The 14,312-nt window shown below is 38.3% G+C and overlaps 1 protein-coding gene across 2 annotated transcripts in view; it reads left to right on the forward strand.

The window, feature by feature from the left end:
- Positions 1-14,312, forward strand: part of KIFAP3 (kinesin associated protein 3) — a 67,745-nt gene that overhangs the window by 22,748 nt on the left and 30,685 nt on the right. Inside the window, exons 11-17 of one of the 2 annotated variants that reach the window (XM_033067431.1) lie at positions 3,620-3,720; positions 7,862-7,970; positions 9,053-9,165; positions 10,078-10,243; positions 10,447-10,575; positions 10,779-10,877; positions 11,642-11,727. In XM_033067431.1, coding sequence (XP_032923322.1) covers positions 3,620-3,720; positions 7,862-7,970; positions 9,053-9,165; positions 10,078-10,243; positions 10,447-10,575; positions 10,779-10,877; positions 11,642-11,727 — 803 coding nt within the window. The remainder of the gene's footprint in view (positions 1-3,619; positions 3,721-7,861; positions 7,971-9,052; positions 9,166-10,077; positions 10,244-10,446; positions 10,576-10,778; positions 10,878-11,641; positions 11,728-14,312) is intronic. The other variant, XM_033067432.1, reaches the window with a different exon arrangement.

The following is a 14,312-nucleotide window of genomic DNA, read 5'->3' on the forward strand; positions in this document are numbered from 1 at the left end:
AGCTGGGAATGACCAATTTCTCAGGAATGGCTGTATAAGAACTAAGGCTAATTCAGTTACACTTTCAAATAATTATTTGGTTAATTAATGGTAGATTCTTGTGGAAATCCTATCAAAGTGCTTGTGACCCCCACATTTAATATCCAATGAGTTCATTATGATTCATGTTTTATTGCCATAAATACCAGAAGAATCATAATGACTAGGCCATTATTTTCCAGGGCTGCCCTTACTGCTTTAGGCCATTTGGCTATTCCACCTTCAGTCATAAAAAGTTTGATGCTCAAAACTTACCAGCATTTGTAGGCCACAATTTTCTGGCACCCCACCAAAACTTTGGTGATTTTTATGAACACATTTGGCTTTTTTTCTTTTTTCTTTTTTTTTTTCTTCCCCCTTTTCTAGTTAGGGCAATAATTGATCCTTACTATACCAAATCATAAGGAAATCTTCCTTGCAATGTCTGCTTTTTCATGTGTGGCCTTCAACAGTGGTCAAAAATAGCAGAGAAGTTATCACTTGGGTGCTTTGGAAAGCTGTTTTCCAGCCAGGTCATGGACAGGGTTTGAAATTTTTACAGCCAAATCTTTATGCAAACCTTGACTCAGGGTTAATTAATTAGCATTCAGATGAGTAGTAAATAATTAGAAAAAGGAAGCTTGGTACTGACATATTCAAGTAATAATCAGCAGCTGCCAGTTTATATTTTTGGAAGTGAGGTACCAATGTGAAAAGATGAGAACTGGCTTGGTAGGTTTTTCAGTCTGTCACTTCTTCCCCTTTTGTGTAACCTTTGGCCTGCAGGTGATGCTTTGAGCTGAAAATGTCTCAGCTTTTGTGTCTGTCCTCTTCCTAATCTTCAACCAACTACTTCTACCTGGTTTCCAGGCAGCTTTCCACCTGTGTTCCCCAAGTGAGCACGAGATGAAGTTATGCTAAATCATGTGTTTAGGAACCACCTCCTCTTGATTTTCCTGCAATGTTTGACTCTCTGGATCAGGAATTGCTGCTGTTCTGTGTGAGAACTGACAAAATAACAAAGTTCTGCTTTTCCTTCACCAAATTGCATCCTTAGGGAAAGTAGAACTTGCAGACATCAGCCTGAAATCTCTTCCTTTCTGGGAATTTAAAATGAAATTAAACTTAAAATGCATACACCATTAAAACATGGGTTAGTTGCAGACTGTTTGCTTTCAGCTTTAGTTCTGTAGTTTACTTTTATCATCAAGTTAGTAGAATTCACTTGTTTTACTCACAATTGAAAAGTACCTCCTTTCTGAGGCTGTGCAATATTTGTCTGTCACTTAAATGCTTTAAACCCTTCTCTGTTCCCCCTGTTGACAATAGGATGGGATGGGATTATTCAGGGAAAATTGGTCAGATAACTGCACAGCAAGGAGAAATTTAAATTCTTAATAAATTTAAGTTCTTCTCTTTGAAACCATACCTGTCTTTGTCTTTTGTGTATCATGAAATCTACTTTTTGGAGTGCACTTTTGGAGATGATTTAAGTGCCAGTCATTATAAAGCAACTCTTTAGGAGTTTGTTCAGATAAAGCAAGTTTATTTGGATTCCCAATATTCTTCACACTTTGAGTATCTGGGTATTTTTGATTATTTTTGATAGTTTTGAAACTGAGGAAACAGGTATCAGAAAGGTTATTGTGACCAGCTGGACCTTTGAAAAAAAGGGATTAGAAGACTATGCAGAGTTTCTTCTAAGAAAGAAAACAGAAGGCCTTTACTTCTATATCAGCCTATTGTGGTTGAAAATAAGCCACTAGTATTGCCAAATATCAGGAAGCTACTGAGTTTACCAAGTGTAAGACTTTACCTTAGTTAATGCTTTGTTAGCACAAATGCAACTCTCAAAAATGGGGAGGAAGAAAAAGCCCATAAAGGACAGAGGTTAAACAATAAAATTCAGCATCATTCTTGTTAAAAGTCTGCTCTAACTTCATTCCAGTTTTTCTTGTTGGTGTTTTGGGGAGTTTTTCTCTCTTTTGTACTGGCTTACCTTTTACTTCACACAGTTTCCTGCATTATCCAACTAGATGTAATTGTAAGTTGAGCCTTGTGTTTAAGTCCTAACTGCAGGCATGAAGTGTGAAGAGCAGTGTAAACAGATTTTTTTTTCCTTAGACCCGTGAAATTTGGAGGAATAATTTCTTCTGTAAACTTCTAAATTTGTATAGAAGAAACCTTTACCTGTGTGTGTGGAAGTTTTTTTCATTAAATTGTTTTCCCAGTGTTTGTGCAGGTGAACAGGTAGGTTAAAGGTGACCAGTCATAGGAGAAGCACTAAAGATAACACACACTTCATTTTGTTTGCTGGTACCTTCTGTGCTTTTATTTTCATAATGGTCAGAGTAACTTTCACATTTGGGCATTATCCTTCCTCCAGCTGCTAAATGTATGGAAGATTGAGATACCAGTTATGTTTTTTCAAGCAGGTGAGACTCTAGCAAGATTTGAAAGGTCAGCTACGATTCTAGGTTTATCATGGCTAAAAATACTTCACTCACTCTTGTGGCAGCTGCCAGAGGGGTTTAATGGGTGTCTTTGGATAACTCAGTTTTGTAAAAGGCTCATTCTCAGGATAAATGCATCATATCCTTGCTGCTCAAAGGAAATTCCAGCTCCCAGTGATGTATGCAGAAGGAAAATTTCACTGCTTTGTTGCTGTTCGAGGTGTTTGTGCTTTGCCAAATTATGCCACAGATATTTTCTGACTTAGCTTAAATAGAAGTGGGAGGTAGGATATTGCTGATGAGTTGTGTAAGAACTGTGAATTAATTTGGAGCTGATGACCTTACTACATCCTGGTTTAACTAATGTGCGCATTCAGATGCAGGGTTTATCCCATATATAGCCAGTATCCTGCTTGTGCAGGGCTAGAGGAGAGTTTGGGAATGCTCAGTCTGGCCTTCAGCAGTGAGTCAGAAGCAAATACATTTGTGTTGTTCTTAAACATTTGTGTTTGTGTAAAATGATTTTATAGAACCTTTCAGCTAAGTACTTCACACCCCACTCACATTAACTGCTCCAATTTTCTTTGAGTGTCTTTCTCTTTGGTGAATATCACTGTGAAAATGCACTAATGTAGTTTTGACATGTATGCAGCTCCAAAGGTACTGATATATTATAATAATATTTACTTAGGAGAGTAAAACAACCAGTGTGTGATTGACTTGTAAGGCAGTGGATTCCTTCTGCAGCACCTCCTGATGGTAGTTCTTATTTTATTGTTACATTCTTATTATTTCACTTCAAGTCAAGCTTTTATTTCAATAGGAATATCCACAGCTAAATCTTTATTTTCTAACTGGAAACCAATTAAGCCTTTCTATGGATGGCAAGTCATTATTAAGCATTCCTTTTACAAAATATATTCCTTGCAAAGTGGGATTAAGGAAGTGTTTTGAGATGCTGGGAAGAGGAACCATTGCACTAATATGTTGTTCATTTGCCTAGGCCAGACCAAGAGTCGTTCATTAATGTGTCATTTCTGATTTAAATTTTCCCTCTATTAGCTGGGATTGTTCTGCTTTTCATTTTGCTCTTTCAAATATTTAACAGCTAAAAATTCTCCTAATAATATTTTTTTTTCTCCTTCTAGGAAACGAAAATAACAAAAAAGTAGCAATTTGCATTCTGTATCACATCAGCATGGACGATTGCTTTAAATCGATGTTTGCATACACAGACTGTATCCCTCAGGTATGTGATGAGCTGATAAAATCCATCTTCCCTGGTCCCCTCAGTCCCAGACTGACACCCGCAGGTGACAAGGGGAACAGCCACGGTGCTCTTGCCACTGAAACACTTCCTGCTCAGGCAGGGACTGTTCTGGGTTTTCACAGTCCCCAGCAAAAGCAGATCTGTGGCACTGCTGCTGAAATTCCAGGTGACCTGCTGGATTCCTAACAACATCGGGAGAGATTAAAGCTTGTGCACAGCAGCTCCTTAGGGAATGTGATGGAAAGTATTTCCTTTGCAGTTTTAGAAGGCTTTTTTGCCTGATCCCATTGGGTATCAAAATGTCAGTGTGTCCAGTATTGCAGGATATGAACTGGAAAGCAGCCAAGGAGGGTTAGGTTCTGACATGTCAGTTCCTTTTCCAGCTGCAAGGGAGACTTGATGGCTGTGGAAGGCTCTTCACTGGTCTTTCAGGCTGCATTTTGTTACTTAACTCATTGACTCAAGCAGACACAGTATCATGGGATTTGGGATTTTGTGGGTATGGTTGATGTTTTGTGTGCATGTTTTGTTGTTTCTTCTTGGTTTGGGTTTTTTTGTTTTTCTCAAGTACCAAGTCCTCTCTTACTGTCCTTTTTCTCAGTCCTGGTGAGGCTGGAGTTGAGAGAGCCTGTGTTGCCTAAGTGTAAAAGCTGTCTGGTAGCTTTTTCAGAATTGCACCAGGGTATCTTCTTTCCAGAATAGAAAGCTGTCATGGAAAGTTATCATAATGTTTCTGGTCATTATCTTACGGCAAAATCAGGGAAGTTTTTCCATGTGCAATATGATTTTGGGTAATAGGGGAGAAGTGGTGGGAATAACTAATATTTGTTACAAAATGGGCTTGTAAACATCCTGCTGTCTTTTCTACCACAAGAAGCAATTACTTTTTAAGGCATTTGTGGGATGTAAGGGACCTGCTTTGCTCTAGCAGTTACCAGCCAAGCTCAAATTCCTGCACAATGTCTCAGACTTGCTTGTGCTGTGCTTTCAGGGAATCTTGGTATGACTCCTGGACCCCCAGTGCTTACAGAGCTGTGTCCAAAGACTTGTGGAGCAGCAAACAATTCTGCTTCTTCACTGGGCTTTGGTGAAGTAAACAACAAAGTTGGGAAATATAACTATGGCTATTGATGCTTCACAGATCACATCTGTTCAAAAAGAAACTGAACAACCAGAGCTTAAATTTTCCTAATGAATATTCAAAATTAGGATAGTTGTCAAGGAAGACAGGTAGCAGAAAGCATTAGGAAGTGGATAAGGCATCAGGAAGAGAAAATTAGTGTTTTAAAAGCACTCACTGCTATCTAATTCTACCCAGGAAACCCCAAATTCTTTTCAGTAGTGATATACACCCTTGCCTGGGTTTGTCTCTTTGAGGAAAGGTGTTCATCTGGACTGGCAAATAATAATTAATGTTCAGCAGTTGTAGAAAGTGCTTGGAAACAGCAACCCCGTGGTGATTGTGGCCGTGTGAAGCGCGTGCTGTCCCGGGTAAACATCCTTGTGGATTGCAGGAGTTAGTGGGTGCTACTCTAGTAACAGTTAAAAGTGAGTATTAACAGTTCATTCTTGTTTAGACCTCAGCAATGCGTGTTTTGTTTAAATAGGTGCAAATGCCATCCAGATGCTTATAAAAGCCTTTATTGGTAATAACCTGGCCAATCAAAGGGCATGGTTAGGCAGTGATGTCATGGTGATATTTAATATTTTACCGCAGAGCGGTGTGCAAGGTTCTCCAGAGCTGCCCACATGTTTTCCACCACGCTTGTCCTGTTTGGCCCCTCTTTGATCTCTAAGCTTCTTTTCAGCTTAATGCTGGTAAACGTCCTCTCTTGACAGCCCCCTTTGCTCCTGTCCGCCATTATCTGCTGAAGTTCAGAAACCAGAGCATCACTTCAAACAGCGGAGTTGGGGAGTAGCCGCTCAGGAGAGATTCCTGAGGCATGCAGTTCTGGCATAATCATTCAAAGATGTTGGAGCTGGGCTCGGGGAGGGGGTTGGACAGAGGTGTATGTGAACACAGAGCTGTGGGGGTTGGCCTCTGGTCACTGGTAAATAAGTGAAGGCAGGTGCCAGAGAGTCTAGACACAGTGATTTCAGTGCTGGTCTGTGGTATCTGATACTCAATATGGGACTTGTCTGATTGAACACTACTGCCTCTTCATTGCACATGCTGCAGTCTTTTTACTGCCTTCCTGTTAAATCAGTAAAAGATGACAATGGACATAGTAAAAGCAGAACAAATTTAATTTTAATATTTCCTATTTGGCAGCAATTACTCTTCCTTTTGAAGTGGCACAAGAAGCAATCAAATTAAATGAAGACATAATGGGAAACATGGAACTCATATGAAACTATTATTTTAAAATTTGAACGGCTTTAATTGAAACTGGATATATTTTTCCTTTTTATAGAGAAGTAGTTCAGTAATTAACAGTGTAATCCCATCTTGTTAAACATTTAATTTCCACGGATTTTGTATTGTGTAAGTAATGAGAATGTTTCCCTTCAAATTATTTGAAAGGTTTTAAAAATCTGTTTTTAAAGGTTTTGTAACAGAAGAGTTGCAGGGGGTGATTTTTGAATGCTCGTGTTCTACTTGTTAAATGGCAATTTTCTTCTCTGTTAATTCCCTCTTATGTGACTGTCAGGCTTAAGGATTTAATAAACCAGGGATTTTATAAGTTCTTAAAACAACCTAGGGAAATCTGATTCTGCCTTTTTAAGAAAGGGAGGAAGAAATCAGTGATAGCTTTTAAACATGAGTACATGAAAGTCTCAGGAAAGACATAAATAGCTGTGTTGTAATGTAGTTTTTATTTTGAGGGGTTTTTGGGTCCCTTTGGAATGACAACCTGATATCTGGTAATAGGTAAATATACTGAATGGCTTAAATAAAATCCTTTGGAGGGAATTTCTGCAATCCTGTTGTTTCTTTTTATTTTCTCCTCTTGTAATAGATTCTTCACCTACTTTCTCTAGCTTTTAATGCATTACAAACTTGTCTTTCCACCAGGGGGCAAGCACACAAATATTTAATGATTAGTTAATCATTAAATTTAATGGTTATTTGTTGCTTTCTTGTCCTCCTGCCCCTTTCTGAGCTAGTTTTTGTACCTTATGTCCTGCTTATCTTTAGGCTTAGTTGTTTCCTCTTCCAGTAATCTCAGTCTTGTCATCACACTGCTTTGCATTATAATCTAAACCTGTCTTATGAACTGAGTGGGTTTTATAAGCAAACACGGTGATGTCCCCCAGCCCTGAAGTTGTGCAGGGCTTGTCTGCCAGGATTGGAACCAGAGGGAAAAGAAATGGGTTTATTTTAGTCATATTCATGTATTCCAAATGCCATTTCAAAACCTGTTCCTGCTGAACCAAATGAGCCAGGATAGCCAGCCTGTGATGTAATGGACAGTACAGGGCCAGGTGAGTAAAATGATTGAAATGATGGCAATCCATAGGTTAGGAGCCTTGGGAATCACCTGGGAATTCACTGACATTTGCTGTTTGAACAGGATTCTAGGTGATTGTCTACTTACATGAATGTTACCAGAAGAATGGGATTAGTGCTGAGGAGTCTGTGGGATGTGTTCAGCTCTAGCTGAAGCTGCAAAGATAAAGAACAGTGCTGTAGAGACAGCTAAACTATCAATGGAGTAACTCACAGCAAAATGATAGTAGAATTATTTTGTAATTAAGTATCTCTTTAGTCATAATTCTATTAAGCTAATAGGTATTAATCTGACTTTCTGTGGAATTAAGTTGTGGGTTTGGTTTTTTTTTCCTGTATTAAATTCACTTAAGCTTTCAGAACAAATTTATCCATTCACAAGTACTCAAAAGCAGTAAAACAATAATTTCAGTGGTAGCAATAAAATGTAACTAAGCCAAGTTAATTTAAGGTGATGAGTGATTGCCATTTTTGGCACTTTCTAAGGATTGCTATCCCTAAATAATGGAACTGTACATGTCATTCCTCTGACATTTGTGACTTGCAGTGTTCCTGTAGAAATGCTAAATACTAGTTTTTAAAAAAGGTCCTGATAGTTGATATCATAACACTGCTTTTCTGATGCTTTGGAAAGATGAATGACCCAAGTGTGCTTGTGTTTGTTGGCAGTTAATGAAGATGCTTTTTGAATGTCCTGATGAGCGAGTTGACCTGGAACTTATTTCTTTCTGTATTAACCTTGCTGCCAACAAAAGAAATGTGCAGCTTATCTGTGAAGGTAACTGGTCTGAAGTTTTGGGGGGAGTTTGGAGATGAAAACTCTTTGTAGATTTTCTTCTATTATACTTACATATGTAAATTCTGTATATTTGAGTTATTTGTAAATGCATGTATGTGCTTTAAAAAAAATAAAATTCATGTGTTTGGGTAATGATTGCAAGCACATGGTAACATCCTCCTCACATTTGCTCTTGGTGGCAGGAATGACACTTGAGGGAGATAACCACACCTCTGGTACATGCACACAGTTCTGAAAAACAGGCTGATGACATTGCTTTGGGAAATTATGGCTGTGTGGAGACACCAGGATTTTATTTTGCCATCGTTGGCTGATTGGTGTTTCACCTGCCAGTATCAATTGAATAGCAGTGATGTCTTTCAGTTGCATCTTTCCATTAATTTTTTTTATAATAATTGAGCTTCTTTTGAGTTCTAAAATTTTGATTCATGGTCTAAATAATTTGCATTTCTTGCAGTAGCTCTGGATTGCTTTTAAAGTTTCATGATTTTCATACTAGCAGTTTTAAATGAAACAGTATTACTCAGTAATTGAGTAATATAAACTCAGTAATGCTCCAGCTTTCACTTGTACTCAACATTTTCCCTAGAAACTGCTGCAGTCAATTACTGGCCTTCAAAGGGGACATTTGAAATCAAGAGATTCTGTGGCCTGAAATTGCACTTTAAAATTCTGTGCATAGCTCTGTAGAAGGGAGAGCAGCGCGATCCAATTTTATATTAAAGGTGAAACTCAAGCTTGCAACACCTTTTAGGTAGGCAGGGTGGTCTTTTGGAAGTAGTATGGTAACACTGGGATTTGCTCTATGCAGTCAAACACTGCAGATCTGTTCCCATGCATTGATCTTTGGTAAATAAACTTTTAAAACCATAATAATACATTTATTCCATGGAATGGGGAGAGAAGTCTCTGTGCCTGGACTAACTGCTGTGCACTTTTTCATTCTTAACTTTAAAAGCTTCAAGTATTTTTTTTTTGGGTGCATGTTGATTTTTGATCAACCAGTATTTTCCTCATTTTATTTTTATTTGGAGGATTTTCTAAGTGTTTGTTTCTTTCAGGAAATGGTTTGAAAATGCTGATGAAGCGGGCTTTGAAGTTTAAGGACCCTTTGTTAATGAAGATGATCAGAAATATTTCACAACATGATGGGCCAACTAAAAGCCAGTTTATTGTAAGTATTAGGTCCTACCTAATGTGATCTGTTTTTATCCTTGTGGAAAAGAATGGCTTGTTTTGCAGGGTGTCCAATTTAAGTTTCCTTGTCTGTCCTAGGTGATTTATGTGTTGTTTTATAGAACTATCTCAGCTGGTAGATCAGAGTTGGGATCCCCCTCTATGGGGAAAACAGATCTTAGGCCTTATCCAGTAAGTTTCAAAACAAACACACAAACCCAAGCAAACAAACAAAAAAGCCCCAAATGCTGGGGTGAACATCATAACAATTAAGTTATCCTAAATTTCTGCTTTTGGACCTAGAGAGAAAAATCTAGTGCTTTTTTTTGCCTCACTGTGCCATGTGTCTTGTATTTGTGGGTATTTTAAATGCTTAATATTTAAATATTGATCCTGTAAAGCTACCCTTTCAAAAGAAACATTCTAATCATGGAGATTTTAAACATACTCTTAAAATGTGGATCAAATATCAAATTGTATTAAAGCAATATGAAATTAGTAAGTAGAAGCCATTACTCCCCTGTTTGTCCTCAGAAAATCTTGTAGCTGTTTATTAAAATCTTTAGGTAAAGATCTCCATTATTGCCACTAATGCAGGATGATATTCCATCTTATTTTCCTTTTTTTTCTAAGAGCATTTTAAACTCTGTGTTATAGTAACTACTTTTGGAATGTTTGGAACAAATGATCCACATCCCTTGAAAGTGAAAGGATGGAGAGGAAGAGTGCTGAAATCTTTTCTTGGATCATTCATCAACTGGATTTGAAACTGCCTCATTAGTTCTTATTTCAGGAGCAAAGTCTCTTTTGAGACAAAGTTTTCAGAGCTAGCTTTAGTTTGGCTGAGATGTGAGTTCTTCAGAAACCCAGATTATTCATTTGTAATGGTTGTTGCTGTATTTTTCTTCAGGAATATGTTGGTGACTTAGCAGCTCAAGTATCAAATGATGAAGAAGAAGAATTTGTGATTGAATGCCTGGGAACACTTGCAAATTTGACCTTGCCAGAGCTGGACTGGGAGCTTGTGCTGAAGGAATACAAACTGGTTCCATATCTCAAGGACAAGCTAAAACCAGGTCTGTACAAAGTTGGGTTGGGCTTCCAAAGCAGAGTCTCTTAAGAATATTTGGAGTGCTCAGAGTAGAATCTATTTATTTTTATAATTTGTGGTTGTTTGGGAAAACATAACACTGAAGAATAGAATCATGTCTGCAGATAAATACACAACTGCCAGTAGATGAGAGAGGTAATTCTTCCTTCTTCCTGCCTTCTGCCTCAGCAGGTTCTGCTGAGGATGACCTGGTTTTGGAAGTGGTGATCATGATTGGGACTGTTTCCATGGATGACTCCTGTGCTGCTCTGCTGGCTAAATCTGGAATCATCCCTGCTCTCATCGAGCTTCTGAATGGTAAACTGGCCATGTTTGACTTGACTGTGCACAGCAGGAGCTGTCACTGACATTACTGGGGGCTGGTGTTTGTATGAGGAAGGAGCTGCAGGTACTCTGTTAGTGATAGATTCTGGGTGGTGGTCTGATAGTCACAACTCTTTAACCATCAAATGCTTTTATTTGTGAGATTTGAAATCGTGGATTTTTTTTTCTCCTTGCAGCTCAGCAGGAAGATGATGAGTTTGTCTGCCAGATCATCTATGTATTTTATCAGATGGTGTTCCACCAAGCCACCAGAGATGTCATCATCAAGGAAACACGTATCTTTTGGGAGATTAAACATCTAGAATTGCAGCACTTAATTTGCCATTGCTGATGTTTGACTACTATTTCTCTTGCAGAAACCTCAGGATCTCGGAGGTTTCTTTGTAAATGTTTATTTAGCTGAAGAAAAAACCCAAGCAGCCTAAGCATGTAAAGGGACTGTAAGATTAATAGTAAAGATTAAAAGTTAGTTTGCTTTGAAGCAGGGAGGGGAGTAGGAGGGGGATTGCTGGACCAGCTGACTCATTAGTGTTATCCAATCTGATTTACTGTCTGAATTTGTTTTGCAAATCATAATGAAATTCACAGTTTATAGAAGAACATATGTAGAGCATAGGGAAACTTTTTGCATTGCATGGTCTGAGACTTTGTGGTCCTTAACTGAATGTTACATTTTATTGAAGCATTAGAATGTGTTGAGCGAGCCCAGGGAGGGATAGCAAGTTAACATTGCTAACAATACAAAGAATACTTCATGTTCTTTTTGCCTTTAATCTCTGTGGAATATCTGGGAAGCTGTTTGGGTGGTTGTTCTTTGTGTCCTGTTTGGACTCCTAGGTTGCTAGCTTTAAAAAAATAAAAATAAGAAGTTACATCTCTTGCTAATTCTGGAATGATAAAGCACCAACATTTGAAAAATGCTTTCTTGCTACATGAGATGAAAAATTCCTGCCTCTGCTTCTTAGTGAAATTTGCATTTTGAAGAACCCATGATTGTGAAGGGGGACAAATGTTTTTCTCCTTAACAGCAGCTTTGCAGAAGCCCCAGCATACCTTATAGACCTGATGCATGACAAAAACGCTGAGATCCGCAAGGTTTGTGACAACACTCTGGATATCATAGCGGTAGGTCTGACTTCCTTCATCCTTCCAGAGCCTCTGTACTCAAGGGAATTCTGAAATAACTAAATGTATTGCCAATTGAAAGTATTTTTCTCGTGCAACTTTCTAATCATATGGATAAATGATGAATTCTCAGGGCATTATTTCAATCGTTAGGCTGTGCATCAAACTTCCAGAAAGTGTGTGTGTACTTTGAAAATTCACACAAGTCAACTTTACACTTTTTAAAAGTGCTTTTAGACTTTAATAAATTAACCACATTACATAAGTGTGCCAAGCTTTCATTATTTCTTAGTTCTCCAAACAAATGGCTCTTGTTACACAGCAGCTTTATTCAGCTTCTCTGCTTTGCCTGATGCCAATATTTGTTTCAAAAAGAAAATGTGGCAGCAATCCTGATGCTGGCTGCTCCCTGCTGGGGGAACAGTCACTCTAATATTCTCTTCACCTTTTGGATAGGTTTCCTTTAGCTTTAGTTTGTCCAACTATCCATGGATCACAGTAAACTTTTGGGACAGTTGTATTGCACTGCTAAACTGGAAAAAAGAAAGAATATTAAACTGTCAAGTGCTGTTGAGGATTGTAGTGACTGTGCATCCTTTTGGGTATAGAGCAGCTGTCATGTAATTTTATAACCAAAGACAATTTAACTGAGTCAAGAGCAGCAGTACCTTTGTCTACCCTACTGCTTTTTCAGTCATCTGCAATTGTTTCTTTTTCAGCTGAATTCAGTGTATTGCAACTTGTTCTCTGAAAAGTTTAAGGTAGCATAAGGCCTAACTTACACTGCAAAACTCTGTGTATAGTCTAGTTTGTCTTCTTCTGTTATACTCAATAATGTCTTCTAATTTAATAGTCCCCTTAAACATGTAAAATAAGGTAACATTTTCTGAACTGGAGTTCTTTTTATCTGGCTCTGTCTTTTCTTCAGGGAGGTATGGAATGAAAATTTGCTCCAGTGGCAGAGTTGCTGTTGATATTCGTTTAAACTCAGATAAATTTGCACTTAGTACTTATGATGGGCATTATAAATATGTTCATATTAATATGTTCAGCTTAACACAATCAGCTGTTTAGAGGGACATCTCCAATGAAAACAGTGGAAGATTTTTTTTTTTGTCTTGTGGGTGAGGCTGTACAATTTGAGTGTGTCCAATACTGTTTTACCTTGGGGCCAGTGCAGTTTCCAGGTGACTCACATCTTGATTTGTTCATATGGGGAAGCTTTAGAGTGAGGTGTGTTGTAATATCTAGTTAGTGAAAAATTGCTAGTAATATTATTAAGCAAAATTTATAGAATCTAGAATAATAAACATACAAAAATACAGCTTCATATTCAATATTACCACTTGAGTAAAATGTACTTGGCTTTTGTTCCCTTCCTAAGAACATGAAATCTTTATGCTCACCATGAATCAGTGAGGAGTGCTAGGATAACGGATGGGAAAGGCTTCTCAACTTGCAAAAAGCACTTTGAGGACAGGACTTTGAGGGCCTTGAGGAAGAATAAAGGGAAGAAATGATGTGGCACTGTGATTATTGGGGATGGAGGAGGAGATACCAAACACATACTGAGAGCAGCTTGCATAGTGGTAAATTATATTTTTCTTTGCTTGTGGAGCAGTGCCACACTGAGAATGGTGTTAGCTGGTGAGTTAGGAGAGCTGCTTTTCCAGGAGGGTCTTTCTGGCTTTATTATCTGTCTGTTGGGGTTACAAGTTGCATAAACACCATGGCCCTGAGGGGAGCAGGAAGCATAATGTGCTCTCTTTTCTAGAAGACAAAGAAAACCACTAATTAATTTATTGGTTTCTCAATCATGTTGGAATCTGGTTGCACTTCTGTCTCCCTGTACAAAAAATCACAAGCAAAAAAAGGCAACATATTTTAAATAGTGGTGGTTAGGAAATGCAAGAGAGTAAGTGATCAGAAGTTCAGATCTTGATAGGTGTTTAAGGAATGTTAAAGCAGGCTGTAAACACAGAGGTGTTTGGTTGTGGGGCAGTTTTACACCAGCAGTGCCTGCTGAGGTGTCTGAACAGTCTCCAAGAGTGGTGGAACTTCTTATCTGTGCTAAATCCACAGCAAGCAAACCTTCACTCTTCTTGTTGCTGACAGGAGTAGGTCCTCTGATGGAAATCAGAAAATAAATGTTGGGGAGTAGATTTGAAAATAATTTCTACTCAGGGAGACAAATGCTTCTTTCACTCATCAATGAGCTGTATATACTGTGATTGAAATAGCACTGGAGAAAATCACATGGCTTATAAGCCTTAGGGGAGAAATGCTTTCTGTAGTAAAGTAATTGTCACAGAAATTATGGAAATGTTACACTAGTGATGATTTGTTTAATATAGCTTGGCTGGACTCTGCCACTGATGAACTGAAACAGATGTGGTGCTTTAGCACAGTATATACTGGGCAGTCTCAGCTTTGCACTGGGAGAAGCAAGATATCCCTTTTGTCAAAAAAAGTCTGAGCTGATGATTTAGGAATGCTTCAGTCCCAGGCATGGGCTGAGCTTTGGCAGCCAGTTCTGTGTGCTGGTACCCCTAAAGTGGGGCAGCTCTCAGGGCTTAGCTGAAAGC

The sequence above is a fragment of the Catharus ustulatus genome, chromosome 9 (genome assembly GCF_009819885.2).
Source record: "Catharus ustulatus isolate bCatUst1 chromosome 9, bCatUst1.pri.v2, whole genome shotgun sequence".
NCBI lineage: Eukaryota > Metazoa > Chordata > Aves > Passeriformes > Turdidae > Catharus > Catharus ustulatus.